Below are 22249 nucleotides of genomic sequence, written 5' to 3' on the forward strand. Positions count from 1 at the left end.
CCTCACTCGCTTCCCACAGTATCCTGGGATAGATCCCGTCTGCTTTTGGTGATTTGTCAACCTTAATACATTTTAAGACATCCAACACTTCTTCCTTCATTACGTTGACCTGCCCAAGAGTATTCACACACCTTTCCCTAATCTCAACATCCCTCGTGTCCCTCTCCTCAGTGAATACCAACATTAAGTACTCATTGAGGATGTCCTAGGAGAAAGTGAGCACTGTAGATGCTGAAGATCAGAAAGCTGCTCATGCTCAAATTCTCAACTCTCCTGCTCCTCAGATGCTGCTTGACGGGCTGGGCTTTTCCAACACTACACTTTGACGCATTAAGGATGTCACCCATTTCTTCTGGATCCTAAAATAGTCTCTCTCCTTTATCCTTATCTCTTTCCCTCGCTACGCCTCTGCCACCTAATATGGAGGAAATGTCTTGGGATTCTCCCTAACCCTGCTGGCCAAGGATGTTTCCTAACCCCTTTTAGCCTTTGTAACTCCTTGTTTGAGCTCCTTCTTACTTTCTCTATATTCTTCAAGGCCTTTGTCAATTTTTGGTTGCTTAGAGCTTAAGTATGCTTCTTTTTTGATTCTGATAATTTCCTGTCATCCAGAGTTCTTGAATTCCTTTCCTTTTTAAGAAGTAAATGTCCTGCACTATGATCAACTGGTCTTTATAATATTCCTATGTCAGATGTGGATTTACCTTCAATAGCTGCTCCCAATCTGCATTCTTCAATTCTAGCCTAATTGGGTTAGTTTGCCATCCCCCAATTTAACACCTTCATCTGAGGTCCACTGGTCCTTATCTGTAAGTATCCGGAAACTTAAAGAATTATGGTCCCTATTCCCAAGGTGCTCACCTGCTGAAATTTTGAATACCTGGCCAGGCTCATTTCCGAATACCAGGTCCAGTATGGCCTCCGCCCTTGTTGGGCTTTCCACATACTGTTTAAAAAAAACCTTCCTGGACACCTAACAAATTGCTCCCTATCCAAACCGCCAGCACTAAGAGTCCAAGCCACCCACTACAACAACATCTTTTCAGAATGTGACTTTTTCTTCTATCTCTTGCTGGGAGGTCTAAAGTATGATCTAGCATTTTGATTACACCCCTGTTATTCCTGAGCTCTACTCACAATACCTGGCTGCATGATATGTCCAGGGTGTCCTCTCTAACCAGTAATGCAACTCCCCACCTCTTACTTTCTCCTCTGTCTCATCTAACATCAACATCAGCCATGTCGCTGTGATAACAACAGCATCATAATTCCATGCATTAATCTAGGCTCATAAGTTCATCTGTCTACCTGCATTCAAGCAAATACAGTCCAAGCCTACAGTGGTGCTGAGCTTAGCAATCTCTTCCTCTTCGTGAAATTTGCCTTGGTCTAACGCCCTTCACTTCAAGCTCAATCATACTGACCTGCTGCTTCAGTTTCCTTCCCCTGCCTTCTTTATTTATTTATTTTCCCCCTTAATCATTTGGATTTTCCTACTATTGCTAAATAGTTCAATTAATTTTAACAGTTATATAATCAGTGGCATTGATGTTTTATTCTTTGAGGATGTGGCATCACAAGCAAAGCCAGCATTCATTATTTGTTCTTGAATTGAGTGGCTTGCTAGTGTCAATAACTGCAGAAGAGGAGCAGACATTTAGCCATAACAACCCTTTCCATAGCCCGCTACCTGGACTTGTTAATGGTCAGCTTGGTCAGGCCTAGGACCAGACCCACAAGGAGATCCTCTGACCTGCCTCTCCCCTCCACACTAGATACCCAAAGATCAGGAATGTAGGGCTGAAGGGCAACTAAAAACATAAAAGACCTTTAGGAAAACCAAAAAAAGGAGGGTAGGTGCCCACATCCCATATACACACATAGTCCACAGAACAAACAGTTGGGCAGGAAGCCCATGAACCACTGCAATCTACAACACCCTCCACTGGGGATTTCTGCTGCCCAGTGGCAAATGGGCATGTCAAGGCAAGTCTGGGCACTGGATAAAGGAGAAGAAGTGAATGGTGTGCGAGGGACATTTGTACAGGGCCTGCTGTTTAACATCTTTTAAAAAGAACATGAAAAATAAAATTCCAGAGACGGCTCAGGTTGTGGGGCACAGGTTCTCAGGAAAAGCACGTGTACCCACAGACAAGATTCTATCACATTCCTGAGCATCCTTCAACTGGTGCACAATGTTGGTTCTGAATGCTGCCATTTTAAGGCATTGGATGACAGTGGCCATGAACCGGATGTGTACCATTGACGTGTGCACTGATTCCTGCAGCAGCATCCAACCTAGGCCCCTGCCACCAAACCTGGTCACACTCGCAGCCACAGCCCTCCCCTCCGACAGCCACTTGAACCTGCGATTGTGGAGGTGCAGATTCCTAAACTTGTTAGTTTTAACTGGACACTGCCATGCATAGATCCCGGTGACAAACTGTGTCCCGAACCAGAATTCCCACAGAGTCCAGAGACGACACAGAGTTGAATGCCTGCTCCTGATAGAGCTGGGAACGCACTCAACAGACAAATCCACTGGCAAAAGAGGATCGGGTCCCGGACCAGACGAACACTGCCATGGATCCTCCAGCCTGGGACAGTGTATGACTGGTCAGGTGGGATTGTGTGGGACAGCAGGGAAGCCGGGCGAGAAGCCAACACCTATCCGTGCCAAGGAGGGAGACCAGATGCCAGTTCGTTAAGGAACAATGGTCCCCCTTCAGCAACACGATGACCGCCCTGCTCTAAAAAGGAATAAAGGGGCAGCTGTCTGGCTGTAAGACACTCCCCAAGGATGTTCCAGAACACACTGAAGAACTCTACAGTCAACCCTTAAGACTTGCCCCTCAAGAGCCAGTCTGCTCCTCCAAGGTGAAAAGAGTATCAAGCCTTCTGGTGTCTTCCTGGCTGAGCTGCGGCAGGTCCTACCACAGAATTGAGAGCATCCTCGCTGGACTGATCCAGAGAGAACAGAGCTGTGTAATATGTATGAATCTGGACCCTGTTGCCTTTTGGATCGGAAGCAAGTGACCAGTCATTGGCCAGCAGCACAAGGAGCTGATGGGTTGTGTGCATTGCAAGTGGAAGGGGAACCCGCAGTCCAAGTCCTAGAAGAGCTGAATCTGCAACCTCATGTATGTCCCCCAGGACCTAACGAGCTGCAAGTTTGCCCACAGTAGCCTTCTGTTCGTACATCCCACCCAGAACTGGGTCCATGTTGGGCTGACGGAGACATTGAACACCATCTGCTCCTATTCCTCAAACCTGGATTTCTACCTCTGTTGCACCTCAATGGAAGACATGGATGTGAGCTGTACCCAATCCCACCATAGCCTCAAGGAGGGGAAGCTTCCTTTTCCAGCTGGTCCAGAACTGATGGAACGAGTCCTGGAATTGCTTATCCTCCAGCAGCAAGTTGTTAACTTTAACACCCGGGCCAGGTACTGAATGGAAAAAGTTCTGCCTTCACGATGGGATAGTCTGTGCACAGCACCTGCTGCACGGAGGCCACCAGAACGCAGAAGGCATATGAAAGTGAACTATACATGTAGTCAATTCTGAATGCGCCGACCCCAGGCCTCACGAAGGTGAGGACAGTGGAGTCAGGGACAGGGATTCGGTCAAACGTAAGGACTTGATCAAGTTCCTCAACCTCCTCCTGATGCCAAACTCAGCACTGCTGTGGTCCTCGTCCTCGAGGGTGCAGTTAAAATCTCCCTAGAGGACAATGCACTGGCCTTTGTTAGTGGAGACAAGATGAGCAGATGCTTCATTAGAATCCCATTTGCTTTGGGTCAACCGCAGGAGCGTAGACATTCACAAAGTGAAGCACCATGCTCCCCAATCACAGTCAGGTGAAGCAAATGGCCTGGCACTGTCTCCTTGACCCCAAGATCTCCAGCTGAAAATGGGGGGCCAAGATAGCCATTCTGCCAGAATTGCAGAGGAGGTAGTTGATAAACAACCAAGTCACAAGGAAATGCAGACAAACCCCACATCCCACCATAAGAGGAAACAGGAGACATTGGATACTAACACATACAAAACAGTTGATCAACCAAATAAGAAAACAGTGCATGTTACACAGTCAGCCCGGTAAACCAGCAAACAGCCCACCCCTCCCACCTTCCAGCCACTCACCTATGGAGCAGCCCTCCCCAACACCTCTAGGCTTGCCCTGACATCTTCCAGCCACCTGTAAGCTGGCCCACCCCCTTACCACCCTGGTATGATCAGGATAGCCTACATGACATCCGATTCTCAGTCCACCCTACACACCTTCCAGCCACTCCTAAGCCAGCTCGTCCTAGTACCTTTCCAGTACAACAGTGCTTAGTACAGCCTACCTTCCTTCTGGTTCTCAGGGCAGCCTACCCACTATCCAACTGTCAGGGTGACAGCTTTCAGGGCAACCTACAAACCTTGTGGCTCACAGTAAGGCTTGCCAGACCCATTACAGGTGATAAAACCAACTGTCAAAAAGGCAGAATCTGCACACTTCACAGCACACACAGGTGTTTAGTCTTTGCAGAGGCCTTTTCCACTCAGATGTTCAGTTCATTTGTAGGTGTGCAGTTGACTCACTATGGCCCAGTCCAATTACCAAAAGTTGGAAATATATGCAAAACACATGTAAACACTAAAAACCATAATGCAAGGGCCAAACCCTGCCATAAAATCAGCGGACCCCTTACTCAAACACAAAAAGAATAACACAGGCTGCAATCAGCCAGTGAAACAACAAAATAACAGTTCACTAATGAGAACTGAAATACAACAGTAACAAATTGGCTGTCTGACCAGCTAGCTCAGAAATCAATGTTCAAAAAGGAACAGTAGTAATACACTGATTGCATGGCCAATGAACTCAGAGTTAGTTCTCAACTGAGAGATTCTAATTTGCTGGTTATATTTTGTTTTTGGTCAGCCAACACTTTTCTGATCGGCCCAGGATAATAACCTCAGTCATGTACTTCATCGTTAATAAGGTGAACCTGATCCCAAACATTACACTTATGTTCCAGTTTTATTAAAACTACTCAGTAATTAAGTGATTTACTTGATCTAGTAATCAATGCAGCTTGCAGTCACAAATCTAACTATCTTTAGTTTATTTTATTAAACTAAAACTAAGTTATTTTAGGGAAAAAAATGTGCCATCCTTATCTGGTCTGGCCTACGTATGACTTGACTGCCAATAATGTGATTGACTTTAAACTGCTGTCTGGGTAATTGGGGATGGTGCATGACACGTGCATCCTATGAATAAGAAAGAAAAGTTTCATTTTTATTATATGTTTAATTTGAAGTCTTTGCTATGACAGTCTTGAACTGTGCTGCAATAGAACAAATTGTATTGAACAATTTTGTCTATGTTCCAAGTTGCTGTTCTTTCTGTGTTCTGTGTTCAATTCAGTTTAAATTGTTGCTTTACAGTAGCTCTTTCAAATACACTGGATTCCATAAGCCTGTGGAATTAAAGGATTCTTTAATTCAGCAAAAAAAACTTCAAAAATTTATGAGAGCAATAAATATGAAAATAATTTAGCAAGAGATGAAGAAAACAGGTTATAAGAGATTGTACAGGCAACCCTTGCGTTGTAAATAGGTTCCTTTCCTGAGTTGTTTGCAAGCATGCATGGGAACACAATGTGGAACAATGTAAAGCAGCTGTTCGTAAGTACATGAAATGATCATATTCCTAAGTATGAGTGTTTGTAAATCAGGGACCTACTGTTAATATGTAAAAAGGAAGAGATTAGCAAAAGTAAATGCATTTGCAGGCATAGACAGACAAAATTGTAATAGAGAATAATGAAATGGCAGATGCATTAAGCAAATGCTTTCACCAGCAAACAAAAGCGTTCTATAAACAATGGTAACAGCAAGGGTTTTGTGGAAAGAAGAAATGAGAGATTATGGATAAATAAATTGTACTCGGGAAATTAATGGGGTTAACCAACAAAATTGGCTGGACCTGATGGCCTGCATCTCCTAGAAGAGGACCTACAAAGACAATGGATACATTGATTTTGAATGTGCAGAATTTCCTAGATTCCAGAGTGGTTCCCGTTATTTGAAAGGCAGCAAACAGAAGCTCTCTATTCATGAATAAAAGGAAAGAAAACAAGAAAATAACTACAGTCCAGTTATCCAGCCATTAATTGTTGGGAAAGTACATAAACAGAAAATGGAATACTGTGGATGCTGGAAATCTGAAACAAATACAGAAAATGCTGGAGAAACTTTGGGTGAGCAGTATCAGGAGAGAAAAAACAGAATTAATGTTTTGAGTTCACTAGGGCTCATCTTCAGAACTGAAAGTGGTTGGAAAATGTTTTTTCTTATACTTTTGATAGTGGTTGAGGAGGGCCAAAGGTCCAGTGCAAGAAGTCAATCGGGTTATTAATGGCAGTGAAAGAGTAGATGATGTAAATTACGGTATGAAAGGCTGAAAATGGGTTCTCCCTAATGAAGGCAAAGTAAACAAGATGCAAAATAAGAACAGATTGAGTTCTCATATTGAGTTCTAGAGGACGTAAAATGTGTCAGCAGAAAATGAGGTATTGACCCTCCAATTGCATTGTGCATTGTTGGAACATTGCACCGTGTCCAGGATGGAAATGACAAGATGGTAGAAGGTTGGGGAAATTCCTAGGGTCAGAGCACATGGTTATCTAGTCTGTGTTTGGTCTCGCCATTGTAAAGGAAACTGTATTGTGAGCAGTGAATATAGTAGTCTAGATTGACAGAAGTACAAGTAAAATGCTGCTTCACCTGGATGTTGTGTTTGGAGCCGTGGACAATGAGGATAGAAGAAGTGAATGGACAGTTGTTACACTTACAGGTTGTCCTGCTATGATGCACGTTTCATTAATGTGAATTCACTATAACGCAATTGATGAATTGGAGACACTGAAAGCATGTATTAGTTAAAGTGCGATTCCAGCCCATTAGTTTAAATGGTGCTGCTATCAAGCGATTTTCTTATAACTCAGGATTGTATGAAAACAGAAGTACAATGTGATAGCAGAACTGCCTGTACTGTGATCTCATGGGAACATGCTATGGGGAGTTGGGAAGTATTATATGTGATGGAGGAGTGAACCAGGTTATCAAGGAGGGAACAGTTCCTGTGGAATGCTGACAATTGAGGAGAGAGGAAGATGTGTTTAGTGGTGGCATCCTGCTGGTGGTGGAAATGGTAGAGGATGACCCTTTAAAGGCAGAGACTCATGGGATAGGAAGTGACGACAAGGGAAGTCCTATTGTTCTGAGAAGGAGGGTAAGGGGCAATGCCAAAGTGCAGGACATTTTCAGAAGCCGAAGCTGAAGGCCTTGTCAACACCATTGAGAGGGGGAATCTTCAGTTGAGGACAAAGGAGGACGTGTTGGAGGTAGTGGCTAGGAAATGCCATTATCAAAGCAGGTACGACAGCGAATGACAATCTGCAGAATGGACTGGAATCCTTGCAAGAGGCAGGGCATGAAGAGGTGTGGTCAAGATAACTGGAAGATTTTAGGTTTGCTTTGGACATTGGTGGAGGTGGTAACAGAACACCTTAGAGAATCCCAATATGGTTGAGCAGAATCACCACAGATTTATGAAAGGGAAATCCTGTTTGGTAAAATTATTGACTTTTTTATGGTTGCTTCTAGAATAGCTGAGTGAAATCAGGTCATTGTTATGCATTTCAAAAGAATTTGATATGATCCAACAGGTTAGTATGCAGAATTAAGACTTATGGATCTTGAGATACAAGATCCTGAATGGTCTTGACAGGATGGATGTTGGAGAATCTCGAACTAAGGATAACTGTTCAAGCGCAAAAATTCAGCCATTTTAGACTGCAATGATGAGATGTTTTTCCGAGCTTGAGTCTTTGGAATGCTTTTCCTCAAAAAATGGTGGAAGCAGTGTCTTTTTTTTAAGGCAGAAGTGAATAGATTCTTGATAAGCAGGGGGTGGTGTGTAAGGATATCGACACAGGTGAGAAAGGGGAGTAGATCATATCAGCCTTAATCTTACTGAATGGTGGAGAGGCTGACTGGTGTACTCCTCCTTATCTATGTTAGAATGGAATTTAGGGTAATATATTAGCATACATTGAAGTTTGTTTAATAGACAAAGAAGTTTGGACAATTCATAATCAGCCAAGATCAATGTTTGTAGTTCAGTTGTACATCATCGATATTCATCATTTAGGTGAAGGAGCATTGTTCGCTGATGTCACAGTGTCTAGTGAGAAAATAAACAGTGAGGAATAAACATAAAGCCTACACAGGCTCTAATTGCATGAAGTGAGTGAGGAAGAGCATGACAGGTGGAATTTAATTCTAGGACGTATGTAGTCATTCACTTTGAAAGAGAAATTACAAATATTTTAAACGGTGAGAGACCACTGTCATTCAGAGGACCCCCCCCACTCTCCGGAAAATACACACCGGAAAATAGCATTGTGTTTAAGCAAACAGTTAGTTAACCAAAGAATCTTTAGATTTTATAACAAATGTACTGGAGTATGAGGGTGGAAAAGTTTTGTTGCAACTGCCTTGGAGAAGTTACACCTGGAGTATGCATACTGTTTTGGTTTCTTTACCTGCAGAAGGCTTTTTTGCCTTGGAGGGACTGCACCTCATCAGACTGGATCCAGGAGTGTGGGGTTTCCCCATGTAAGATTTAGTGTATTGCAATAATATTTCCTTGAATTTAGAAAAGCCAGCCGATTTGATTAAAATACATAGCAGCATATATTATATATCTACAAGGTAGATTTTAGGAGGGTGTTTTACCCTGACTGACCAGTCGAGAACTCAAGGTTGCGGTTTCAACAGAAGTAGATTTGTTGAGGTAAGTTTTCTTCATTCAGTTGTGAATCTTAGGAATTCTCTATCCTGGGGAGTTAAGGGTGTCCAGTTGTAGCATATGTTCAGCATAGCCATCGATTGACTTTCGGATATTGAAGGAATTAAATTATCTGGAGACAAATCATGAAGATCAAATTGAAGCTGAAGATTATCCATGATAGTGGAGCAGGCTGAAAAAGTGTAGGGCTTGCTCCTGCTGTTATTTATAATATTCTTAGATACCTAGCTTATTATTGCAAGATCTCTGCTAATTTCTCCTGTGCTTAATAGTGGGTACGAATGCCTTGCTCAAGTAATGGCATGTCTGCCATTGAGCTAAATGATTATGATGACTACCCCCCCGAGAATGATCTGATCCTTCTTACCTGTCCCTCACAGTTTTGTTGATCACTCTGCACCATATTCGCACTTCAACATAAATCAGGATTAACATTCTCAGCTCTTTTTCTCAACATTCCTGGTCTCATTACTAGAGTTTGCAAATTACAAATTTGTTACATTTATTCCATTCAGTCATGGGATGTGTGTGTAACACTGGCTGGACCAGCATTTATTTCCTGTCCCTAATGGTCTTTGAGAGGGTGATGGTAAGCTAATGAGGAATGGTGGTTGGTACACAAGCACATTGTACCACAAGGCTACATAATTTTACAAACCTACTATTCTTGTTGGCTGAAATGAGATCAACACAGAACAAGCCATTAACTGAACCTTCTGGGCTCTGAAGCTGAATGCCAGATTGGGACATATTTCTCATCAGTAATTGAAGATGGGGTTGGGGATTGCACTGTGAGAACAGGTTAATATTGGAGAACCAATTGGTATAGGAATGCTGAGATGACTGATTTAATGATTGCTAATAAGAGTTAATGATTGTGCTAAATGACAGAAGCAGCCCCGGCTTTCCTGAAATTATTTTAATGAAATAAATTATTGGTATTTCATGCAGCTTCATTTAGTTAGAATCGTAAAATACTGGAGTTCTCTTCCTTACTAAAGATACTTTTTAATGTGTCTCATGCATTTATAAAACCAGCGATTTATATCTGCTTTTATAGAAATTACAGTATGGAAGGAGGCCATTTGACCCATTGTGTCTGTACCAGCTCCCAAAAGAGCGACCAGCTAGTCCCATTCTCCAGCTGTATCTCCATTGCCCTCTAAATTCATCAATTTCAAAATATATCCAGCTCTCTTTTGAAACCTTGCATGGAATCGGTAGCTCCACAACTCTCCCAGGCAGCACACCCCAAATCTTAATAACGCTGAGTAAAAAATTTTCTCTTTGTCTCACTCCTAGCTCTCTCGCTAACAATCTTGAAATTTTGACCCCTAGTTACTAACACGCTAACTAGTGGAAACAAAATATCCTTTACCCTGTGAAAATTGTTTATAATTTTGAACATCTCAAAAAGGTAATCTCTTAATCTTGTCTGCTACAAATAGAATAAGCCCAATATATCAAACCTTTCCTTGTATCTAAAATTTCTCATTTGTGGTTTTACTCTAGTAAACCTCCTTTGCACTGTCTCCAAGGCTTTCACATCTTGCCTTAAATAAGGTGCCTGGAACTGAACGCAACACTCCAAATGTGGTCTGACCAATGAATTTAGACTATAGCGTCACATCCATGCTTTTATACTTTATACATCTATTTACAAACCCATGGATCCTATAAGCTGCCTTTACTGTTTCAGCTTGTCTGGCTACCTAGATAACCATGCACTTGAACCCAGAGATTCAATGCTCCTGTACTTCCCTCAAAGTTGTACCGTTGAGCTTGTATTGTCTCTCTGCATTTCCTCCATCAAAGTGCTTTACCTCACATTTCTCTGCAGTGAAATTCATCAGCTTGGTGTCTGTCCATTGGTAAACCTATCAACTTCCCTCTGAAGGTGCTCAGCGCCATCCTCAAAATTCACTATTCTCCCTACCTAGTATAATCTGCAAATGTAGAGATTTTGCCCTCAACGCTCATCTCCAAATCATTTATATAAATCAGAAAAAGCACGGCTCCCAACACCAATCCCTGGGGAACATCACCTTCAACTCATTGCCAATCTGAGAAATACCCATATGTACCTACCTACTGTTTCCTATCTTTTAGCCAACTTCTAATTCATGTTAGGGGAGAAAGTGAGGACTGCAGACACTGGAGATCAGAGCTGAAAATGTGTTGCTGGAAAAGCGCAGCAGGTCAGGCAGCATCCAAGGAGCAGGAGAATCGACATTTCGGGCATAAGCCTGAAGAAGGGCTTATGCCCGAAACGTCGATTCTAATTCATGTTGCCAAGTACCCATCAATCCCAAACTTACTAACCAACCTGCCTTGTGGCACTGTATTAATTGCTTTCTGAAAGTCCAAATATACAATATTCACAACACTACCCTCATCTACTGCCTATGTCACTTCATCAAAGAACTCGGTCAAATTGATGAGATATGACAGTCATTAATTTTCAGATCCAGTGTAATGTACTCTTTGAATTTGCAATAATTAAGATATGAAAACACTGAGCAATCACTAATTTTAGTCATTATCATTAGACTTTAGTCTTGCCTTTGAGAGTAGAGGGCCATTATTATCTATACACCAAACATCTTCATTCCTGGCATTTGTCATATACTTGCCCATTGTTTAGCTAATAAAAGAAATGCGCTTGAATTTGAAACTGTCCAGTTATATTTAGATTCCCTACAATGTGGAAACAGGCCATTTGGCCCAACAAGTCCACGACGACTCTCCGAAGAGTAACCCACCCAGACCCATTTCCCTCTGACTAATGCATCTGGTACTATGGGCAATTTAGCATGGCCGATTCACTTGACCTGCACATCTTTGGACCGTGGGAGGAAACTGGAGCTTCTGGAAGAAACCCATGCAGACATGGGAAGAACGTGCAACCTCCACACAGACAGTTGCCCGAGGCGGGGGAATCGAACCCAGTTCCCTGGCGCTGTGAGGCTGCAGTGCTAACCACAGAGAGACCATACTATCGAGCCATACTGACTTTATGTACAGCAATCCAGTCAGACCCATTCTCTGATCTGGTGCCCCTAGTCCTGCAAAATAATTTCCATCAAATGACCATTCAGTTTCCAAGCCATTGCTAGTAGCTGCGATTTCCCTCCACCACCACCACCCCCACCCCCCCACTCCCCCAAAACCTTAAATCTGCAACTTGTTCACTTTGGATCAAATTCATTATTTTAAATATAGTTGATCTATTTCATTTATATATTAATTGTTTGAATTGTTTGTTTTCATCTAAAAATGAAAGACACTGGTTTTCACAATTGACTGAACACTAACATTTTGAGTTTAATGTATAATTTTTGACTGTTACCATAATTTAAAAAACCTGAGTTTTGTTACACAAAATATTGTTAGTTCCATTTCTTTTCCAACACACATTTTATTTTGTACATTGTTTTAATATTTTCCTCTTCCCTTTCACCTGATCATTCTCTGTCCTCGTCGAGCCCTATTTATCATTGGAATAATTAAGCATCCTGTGGATTTTGAATGCAACCACCATACGAGTTAATATAGGGTCATGATGAGTTAATATAGGGTCATGATGAAATGCTTTACACTTTGTTTTCTTTGCAGGTTACCCAACACTGCGGATAGAAAAGAATGATCTCAAAAGTGTTACACTGGCAGAAGCAAAGGCCAGAGTAAAGGACATTGCAATTTCCAGAGAAAGAGTCACTTTCAAAGATGTTCTTCAGGAAGGTAATGAATTTGAGTTTCCTTGTTTTCTTACATATTCATTTATGGGATGTGGGACATCACTTGCTTGGGCAGCATTTATCGTCCATCCTTAATCTAATAATAGGTAGGCGTCAACCACAAACAAGGATGGCAGCTCCCCCTCTCCTTATGGTCATTAGCAAACCAGAAGTGTTTTTACAACATTCGACATTGGTTACATTGTTAGCTTTTCATTTTCAATGTTTTTATTGAATTCAGATTTCACTGTGTGTCAGAATGCAATTTGAACCCATTTTGCACAACACTAATATTTGTTCCCCCGATTATAGAGGCATGTTTCAGACCTTTGTTCTTGCTTCAGATGAAATAATCATCAGCCTGAAACTTCAACCCTCTTTCTCTCCCCACAGATGCTGCCTGAGCTGCTGAATATTTCCAGCACTTTGGTTCTTATTTTCAATTTGCAGAATCAATAGTATTTTGTTTTTGTATTCATGTCCCTCCCTACATTGTGTGCACAATGTAGCTATATGAATCTCTCTGACTGTTGACTATTATAAGTGTGTTTACGAATTTACAAAATGCTAGATTAATGGCTAGGCACACTAAAAGGCACAGATGCTTTATTTTATGTATATTAGTTTGGTGCTAAATTGATTTACAGACCATAAATGTCAGATATATAATGTCATATCAAAATATCGGGTCCTTGATGTTTTATTATGCAGACAACAATTAGAAAAAGATGGTGAATCAATAGTCATTGTTTTATTTCTTAATAATGTTAATGTAGCAGGTAGCTGCCACCAGATGGCACAGTGGAGGAACAGATGATTGCTTGGTCCAGACTGTAGAAAGGCAAAATAGTCTGCTTCTTACTTTGTCAACACTTGTATATAAACCGTATTACTAATGTGATATGTGTTAGAGATACAAACAGCATTTGCACATAGAAGTATGGTTTGCATCTGCTTTTGCACATATAAGCTTCAGCCTGAAACAAACATATCACTGCAAACTTCTTTGACTTTTCTGGCTGAAATTGGAAAAATTTAAGCATAGGAAAGAATAGTAGCATTAATTAAAATTTAATCAGTAAAATAATGCATTAGTTATTAAAAACTCTAAAGGCAACAGGGGAGGTGATACATAATGGCTACAGAATGTGGGAGTTCCTGGAAGCTAGTACGATCAACTACAAGCATGGCTGAAACAAGTGTCTGCAGCTTGAGATACTTCGGCTGAGTCACTGAGCTGGAGACCAAGCGATACACTCTGCAGCTCAACAGCAGGAGTGAAAGCTACCTCGACATTTTGTTCTATGAGATAGTCACAGCTCTTCAGGATAGAGTATTCCAATTGGTCCATAATCCAAGATGACAGCGAATGAGGCACCTCTGATCATGTGAATGTTAGGAGCAGTTTCAGCCCTTAAAATTCTCCATCAGAACTGAGATTCTCCCAGTTTGTGTTGACACAATCTGAGGCTACAGTATCAATGAACAAACTGACTATGACATTATGGTACAGGAAAGCCATTCAAGCCAAAAAGGACACCTGTTGAAAATAGAGATGAGGCAACTTTTTCTCGGAGGGTTTTGAAAGTCTTTGGAATTCCCTTCCTCAAAAGGCAGTGGATGCTGAATTTTTGAATATTTTAAGGCAGGGTAGAACAGATGCTTGTTTACAAGGGGATTAAAGATTACTGGGAATATGGAAGAATTTAGAGTTGAATTTAAAATAAGAATAGCAATGATTTTATTAAATAGCAAACTCCATCTGCCAATCCTTGGCCCATTGGCCTTTCTGATCAACGGCCTGTTGCACTCTGAGATAACCTTCTTGTCTGTTCACTACACTACCAATTTCGGTGTCATCTGCAAACTTACTAACCATATTTACTAGCTAAATTCACATTCAAGTCATTTACATAAATCCTGAAGGATCATGATCTGAATCCGTTTGGGTGGAAATAAGGAATAGCAATGAAAGGAAGTCACAGGTAGTAGTTGTCTATATACCCTCAAAGAAGTGCCTCACCATAGGGCAAAGTATTAGTCAAGAAATACCGAAGCATGTAAGAAAGGAACTACAATTGTTGTGGGTGATTTTAATCTGCATATTGACTAGACAAGTCAGATGTGCAGAGGTGACATAGATGATGAATTAGTGAAATGCATCTGGGATTCTTTCTTAGATCTGTATGTTGCAGAACCTAACCAGGAACAGGCTGTTTTAATCCTAATGATGTGCAATGAGATAGTTCAGCATTCTGTAAAGGGTAGCAATTGCAATGAAGGAGCGTTTCAAATTCAGTTTGAGGGAGAGCAATTAAGGACTCAAACCAGTGTGCTCAATTTGAAGAATTGCAATTACAAAGATACGAAAAAAAAGGGTAAGCAAAGTGGGCTGGGGAAAATGGATGAAAGGGAGTGCCAATAGATGTGCAGTTGCAGACATAGAACGTAGAACTGTACAGGCCCTTCGGCACACCATGTCTGTCTCAACCATCAAACGTTCTAAACTAATCCCATCTTGCCTGCTCATGATCCATATTCCTCTGTTTCCTGCCTATTCATGTGTTGTCTAAATGCCTGATAAATGTTGCAGTTGCATCTGCTTCTACTAGTATTCTACATTTCCATCCTGTTAAAGAGACTCCAATTAACTACTCTATCCATGCCTCTCTCAATTTTATATATTTCTGTTAAGTTGCCACTCAGTATTCGGCAATCTTGTGGAAATAATCCAAGTTTGTCCAACCTCTGTCAGAGCTAGTACTCCAATCAAGGCAAAATCCTGATATACCTTTTTCTGCACCGTCTCCAAGATCTCTGCATCCTTCCTATAGTGTGGTGACCGACTAAAGTCTTATACAGCTGCAACATGACTTACATACTCAGTGCCCCAACTGATAACGGCAAGCTTCATATATACCTTCTTTATCATCTTAACCACTTGCATTGCCACCTTCAGGGAGCAATGGACTTGATCTTAAGATCCTTCTATGGATTAATGCTCCAAAGGTCCCTGCTATTTATTGTAAGCTTGCTTCTTCCATTTGACCTCCAAAAATGAATCACTTCACACTTGTCAGAATTAAATTCTGCTTTTTCTCCACCCAACTTTCCAGCTAATCCATATATTGCTGTGTCCGTTGACTTTCTTCCTCACTGTCCACAACTCCACAATTTCTTTGTCATTTGCAAACTTACTAATCACGTCACCTACATTTTTATCCAATAGAAATCCCAGCACTGATCCTTGTGGCACACCACTGGTCACAGACTTTCAGGTACAAAACCCCTCCTCAACCACCTTCTGTCTTCTTTGGCCAAATTAATTTTGTATCCAACTTCTTAGTCACCATGGATGCCATGTGACTTAATCTTCTGAATCATGAGGAATCTCGTCAAATGCTTCAGTAAAGTCCATGTAGACAATATCAACTGCCTTAACCTATTCAGTCATCATCATTATTTCCTCAAAAACTCAATCAAACATGAGACAAGAACTCCTCCGCATAAAGTCATGCTGATTATCCCAAATAAGTCCATCCTTTTCCAAAGGTGATTAAATTCTGTCCCCTAAGAATCATCTTCAATAATTTCTCTACCACTGATATAAGGCTCAGCAGTTTATGATTTCCAGGATTATCCTTGTTGCCCTTCTTAAACGAAGGAACAACATTGGCCACTCTTTGTCTTCTGGGACATTGCATGTCATTAAAGCGGACACACAGGTCTTTCAAGGCCCCAGCAATCTCCTCCCTTCAGGGTACTGTGATAGGTCCCATCAGGCTCTGGGGACTTACAGACTTTAATGTTTTTCAAGATATTTAAGCAGATATTTCATAAAACTTAGCAAGACTTTATTCTGGTCAAAATAAGGGACTGAATGAGGGCTTGTAGTTAACGAAACAGTCAAGGAGAATATTCATTCAAAAAATAAGGCCTAGCAAGTGATGAAAGCTCCTAGTAGATCAGATGATTGTGAATATTTTAGGAACCAGCAACAGATGATCAAAGAATTAATACAGTAAGGAGGAAGAAAATTTATTATGGAAGTAAATTGGCAAGAACTAAGAAAACAAATAGCAAGAGCTTCCATGGTGAATAAGAAGAATGAGGGTAGCTAAAGTCAGCCAGAGACTCTTAGAGGATGCAACTATGAAATTAGTAACAGGAAACAGAGAATAGGCAGATGATTTAAGCCAGTATTTTGCATCAATCTTCTTGTTGGGGTCCACTGTAAACATCCCAAAGAAAGCAGCTCAACAAGGTACTAGTGTGAGGAAGGAACTTTTACCAATCTCTGTTATGAATGTCAAAATGCAGTCAGATCCTGCTCCTCACCAAACGAGTTAGGGAACTGGAACTGGAGTTGGATGAACTGAAGATTATTCGAGAGGCTGAGAGGGTGATTGATAGAAGCTACAGGGACATAGTTACGCCGGTGAACAAAGGTAGCTGGGTAACAGTTAGAGGTGGGAAGGGGAAGAAGCAGGCAGTGCAGGGTTCCCCTGTGGTCGTTCCCCTAAATAATAAGTATACAGCTTTGGAAACTGTTGGGGGGGGACAGCCTTGCAGGTGTAAGCTGCAGTGAAGGGGTCTGTGGCGTGAGGTCTGGCTCTGAGACTCAGAAGGGAAAGGGAGAGAGGAGGAGAGCGCTAGTTATAGGAGACTCTCTAGTTAGAGGGACGGACAGGCGGTTTTGTGGACATGGGCGAGACTCTCGGATGGTTTGGTGCCTCCCGGGTGCCAGGGTCCGAGACGTCTCGGACCGTGTCTTCAGAATCCTTAAGGGGGAGGGTGTGCAGCCAGAAGTCGTGGTACACATTGGCACCAACGACATAGCTAGGAAGAGAGGTGGGGAGGTCATTCAAGAGCTCAAGGAGTTAGGCTGGAAGCTAAAAGCTAGGACAGACAGAGTCGTCATCTCTGGATTGTTGCCGGTGCCACATGACAGTGAGGCAAGGAATAGGGAGAGAGTGCAGTTGAACACGTGGCTGCAAGGATGGTGTAGGAGGGAAGGCTTCAGGTATTTGAACAATTGGACTGCATTCTGGGGAAGGTGGGACCTGTACAAACAGGACAGGTTGCACCTGAACCAGAAGGGCACCAATATCCTGGGGGGTGGGTTTGCTAGCACTCTTCGGGGGGGGTTTAAACTAATTTGGCAGGGGGATGGGATCCGGACTTGTAGTCCAGCAAGTAAGCTAGCTGTGTGTCAGGATGTCCAAGACTGTAGGGAGGCTGTGGAGAAGGTAGCACTGACAGGGAATACTTGCGGACACAGAGATGGGCTCAAGTGCGTATACTTCAATGCAAGGAGTATCAGAAATAAGGTGGGTGAACTTAAGGCGTGGATCGGTACCTGGGACTACGATGTTGTGGCCATCACGGAAACGTGGATAGATGAGGGACAGGAATGGCTGTTGGAGGTTCCTGGTTACAGATGTTTCAGTAAGATTAGGGAGGGTGGTAAAAAAGGAGGGGGGGTGGCATTGCTAATTAGAAATGGTATAACGGCTGCAGAAAGGAAGTTTGAGGGGGATCTGCCTTTGGAGGTAGTATGGGCTGAAGTCAGAAATAGGAAAGGTGCAGTCACCTTGTTGGGTGTTTACTATAGGCCCCCCAATAGCAGCAGAGATGTGGAGAAACAGATTGGGAAACAGATTTTGGAAAGGTGCAGAAGCCACAGGGTCGTAGTCATGGGCGACTTCAACTTCCCAAATATTGATTGGAAGCTCTTTAGATCAAGTAGATTGGATGGGGCGGTGTGTTCAGGAAGCTTTTCTAACTCAGTATGTAGATTGTCCAACCAGAGGGGAGGCCATATTGGATTTGGTACTCGGTAATGAACCGGGACAAGTGATGGGCTTGTTAGTTGGTGAACATTTTGGTGATGGGGACCACAATTCTGTGACTTTCACCTTGGTTATGGAGAGAGATAGGTGCGCACAACAAGGTAGATTTTACAATTGGGGGAAGGGAAATTACTTTGCTGTAAGACAGGATTTGAGGAGCATAAGTTGGGAGCATAGGCTGTCAGGGAAGGATGTGGTGGAAATGTGGAACTTTTTCAAGGAGCAGATACAACGTGTCCTTGATATGTATGTACCTATCAGGCAGGAAAGAAATGGTCGTGTGAGGGAGCCTTGGTTGACGAGGGAGGTTGAATGTCTAGTAAAGAGGAAGAAGGAGGTTGAGGAAACAGGGTTCAGACAGAGCAGTGGAGGGATACAGGATAGCCAGAAGGGACCTGAAGAAAGGGAGTAGGAGAGCTAAGAGAGGGCATGAAAAATCCTTGGCGGATAGGATCAAGGATAACCCCAAGGCATTTTATGCGTATGTGAGAAACCTGAGAATGACGAGAACGAGGGTAGGTCCGATCAAGGACAGTAGTGGGAGACTGTGTATTGAGTCGGAAGAGATAGGAGAGGTCTTGAACAAGTACTTCTCTTCAGTATTTACGAACGAGAGGGACCGTATTGTTGAAGAGGAGAGTGTGAAACGGACTGTTAAGCTAGAAGAGATACTTGTTAGGAAGGAAGATGTGTTGGACATTTTGAACAACTTGAGGATAGACAAGTCCCCCGGGCCTGACGGGATATATCCTAGGATTATGTGGGAAGCAAGAGAGGAAATTGCAGTACCGTTGGCAATGATCTTCTCGTCTTCACTGTCAACGGGGGTGGTACCAGGGGACTGGAGAGTAGCGAATGTTGTGCCCCTGTTCAAAAAAGGGAATAGGGATAACCCCGGGAATTACAGGCCAGTTAGTCTTACTTCTGTGGGAGGCAAAGTAATGGAAAGGGTACTGAGGGATAGGATTTACGAGTATCTGGAAAGACACTGCTTGATTAGGGACAGCCAGCACGGATTTGTGAAGGGTAGTTCTTGCCTTACAAGTCTTATTGAATTCTTCGAGGAGGTGACCAAGCATGTGGATGAGGGTAGAGCAGTGGATGTAGTGTACATGGATTTTAGTAAGGCATTTGATAAGGTTCCCCATGGTAGGCTTATGCAGAATGTCAGGAGGCATGGGATAGAGGGAAATTTGGCCAATTGGATAGAAAACTGGCTAACCGGTCGAAGTCAGAGAGTGGTGGTAGATGGTAAATATTCAGCCTGGAGCCCAGTTACAAGTGGAGTTCCGCAGGGATCAGTTCTGGGTCCTCTGCTGTTTGTAATTTTTATTAATGACTTGGATGAGGGAGTCGAAGGGTGGGTCAGTAAATTTGCAGATGATACAAAGATAGGTGGAGTTGTGGACAGTGAGGAGGGCATTTGTCGTTTGCAAAGGGACTTTAGATATGATGCAGAGCTGGGCTTAGGAGTGGCAGATGGAGTTCAACCCTACCAAGTGTGAGGTTGTCCATTTTGGAAGAACAAATAAGAATGCGGAATACAGGGTTAATGGTAGGGTTCTTAGTCAGGTGGAGGAACAGAGGGATCTTGGGGTCTATGTACGTAGATCTTTGGAAGTTGCCACTCAGGTGGATAGAGTTTGTAAGAAGACCTATGGTGTATTATCGTTCATTAGCAGAGGGATTGAATTCAAGAGTCGTGAAGTGATGTTGCAGCTGTACAGGACTTTGGTTAGGCCACATTTGGAGTACTGTGTGCAGTTCTGGTCGCCTCACTTTAGGAAAGATGTGGAAGCTTTGGAGAGGGTGCAGAGAAGATTTACCAGGATGTTGCCTGGAATGGAGAATAGGTCGTACGAGGATAGGTTGAGAGTTCTCGGCCTTTTCTCGTTGGAACGGCGAAGGATGAGGGGTGACTTGATAGAGGTTTATAAGATGATCAGAGGAATAGATAGAGTAGACAGTCAGAAACTTTTTCCCCGGGTAAAACAGAGTGTTACAAGGGGACATAAATTTAAGGTGAAGGGTGGAAGGTATAGGGGAGATGTCAGGGGTGCGTTCTTTACCCAGAGAGTGGTGGGGGGATGGAATGCGCTGCCTGTGGGAGTGGTAGAGTCAGAATCATTGGCGACCTTTAAGCGGCATTTGGATAGGTACATGGATAGGTGTTTAAGCTAGGATAGAAGTTCGGCACAACATCGTGGGCCGAAGGGCCTGTTCTGTGCTGTATTTATGTTCTATATTTGACAAGCCTACACAATAACACTGGCCCACCTGTTGACATATGATGCCTTTCTAAATTAAAAACCTTTTGCCTCTACACGGTCTATGTTGCTTTATTCCCCTGCCTATACATATATCTGTGAACTTACCTCTTAAATGTTGCTATTGTACCTGCCTCCACCACCAGCTTTAGTAGTGCATTCCAGGCACTTACCACCCTCCCCTAGTAATTAACATTTCTACCCTGTAAAAAGACTCCAACTGTCCATTTTTTCCATGCCCCTCATAATTTTGTAAACTTGTATCAAGTTTACGCTTATTCTTCAGCGTTCAAGTGAGAACAAACCAATTTTGTCCAAAATCAGAAATTGCTGGAAAAACTCAACAGGTCATGCTGCATCTGTGGAGAGCAAGCAGAATTAACATTTCAGAACTGAAGAAGGGTTACTGGACCCGAAACATAACTCTGTTTTCTCTCCTCAGATGCTTTTTTTAAAAGTTCATTTGTGGGATGTTGGCATCGCTGGCTGGCCAGCATATATTGCCTGTCCCTATTTGCCCTTGAGAAGATGGTAGTGAGCTGCAGCCCACATTCGTAGGTTCACCCACAATGCCATTAGGGAGGGAATTCCAGGATTTTGACCCAACAACAATGAAGAAATGGCGGTATAGTTCCAAGTCAAGCTGGTGAGTGGCTTGGAGGGGAACTTGCAAGTGGTTGTGTTTCCATGTATCTGCTGCCCTTGTCCTTCTAGATGGAAGTATCATCAATAGTACTATCAAGCAGCACCTGCACAGCAATAATCTGCTTAATGATGCCCGGTTTAAAAGGTGCTGTCTGAGGATCTTTGGTGAATTTTTGCAGTGAATCTTCGAGATAATATGCATTGCTGCTACTGACCATCAATGGTGGTGGGAATGGATGCTCGTTGATGTAGTGCTAATCAAGCAAGGTACTTTATCCTGGATGGTGTCAAGCTTCTTAAGAGGTGTTGGAGCTGCACTCACCCAGGAAGTGGGGAGTGCTCCACCACACTCCTGACCTGTGCCTTGGGGATGTGGACAGGCTTTGGGGAGTCATGAGGTAAGTTATTTGCTGCAGTATGTCTAGCCTCTGACTTGCTGTTGTAGCCACTGTGTCTATGTGGTGAGTTTGGTTGATTTCTGGTCAACAACAACTCCCAGGATGCTGGTAGTGCGGCATTCAGTGATTAAACACCTTTGAATGTCAAGGGTAATGGTTAGGTTGTCTCTGTGTGGTGATGATCATAGCTTTTGTGTAACGTGAATGTTATTTGCCACTTGTCAGTCCAAGCCTGGATTTTGTCCAGATTGGACATGGACTGCTTCGGTATCTGAGGAGGTGTGAGTGGTGCTGAACATTGTGCGATCATCGACGAACATTCCTACTTTCTTACCTTATGATGGTAAGAGGAACCCCTGCTGAGATGACTGACCCCACGCGGCCCCCAACAACCACAACCATCTTCCCATTTGGCAGATGTGACTCCAATCACTGGAGAGCTTTCCCCCAAGCGCCCCTCCCAAGTCCCCATTGATTC

General features: G+C 42.7%; 1 protein-coding gene across 5 annotated transcripts in view; it reads left to right on the forward strand.

The window, feature by feature from the left end:
* ryk (receptor like tyrosine kinase) overlaps positions 1-22249 on the forward strand; it is a 283193-nt gene that overhangs the window by 118554 nt on the left and 142390 nt on the right. For all 5 annotated transcript variants that reach the window (XM_072573228.1, XM_072573230.1, XM_072573229.1 and 2 more), the window contains one exon: positions 12488-12613. In XM_072573228.1, coding sequence (XP_072429329.1) covers positions 12488-12613 — 126 coding nt within the window. The remainder of the gene's footprint in view (positions 1-12487; positions 12614-22249) is intronic.

This window comes from Chiloscyllium punctatum, chromosome 6, assembly GCF_047496795.1.
Source record: "Chiloscyllium punctatum isolate Juve2018m chromosome 6, sChiPun1.3, whole genome shotgun sequence".
NCBI lineage: Eukaryota > Metazoa > Chordata > Chondrichthyes > Orectolobiformes > Hemiscylliidae > Chiloscyllium > Chiloscyllium punctatum.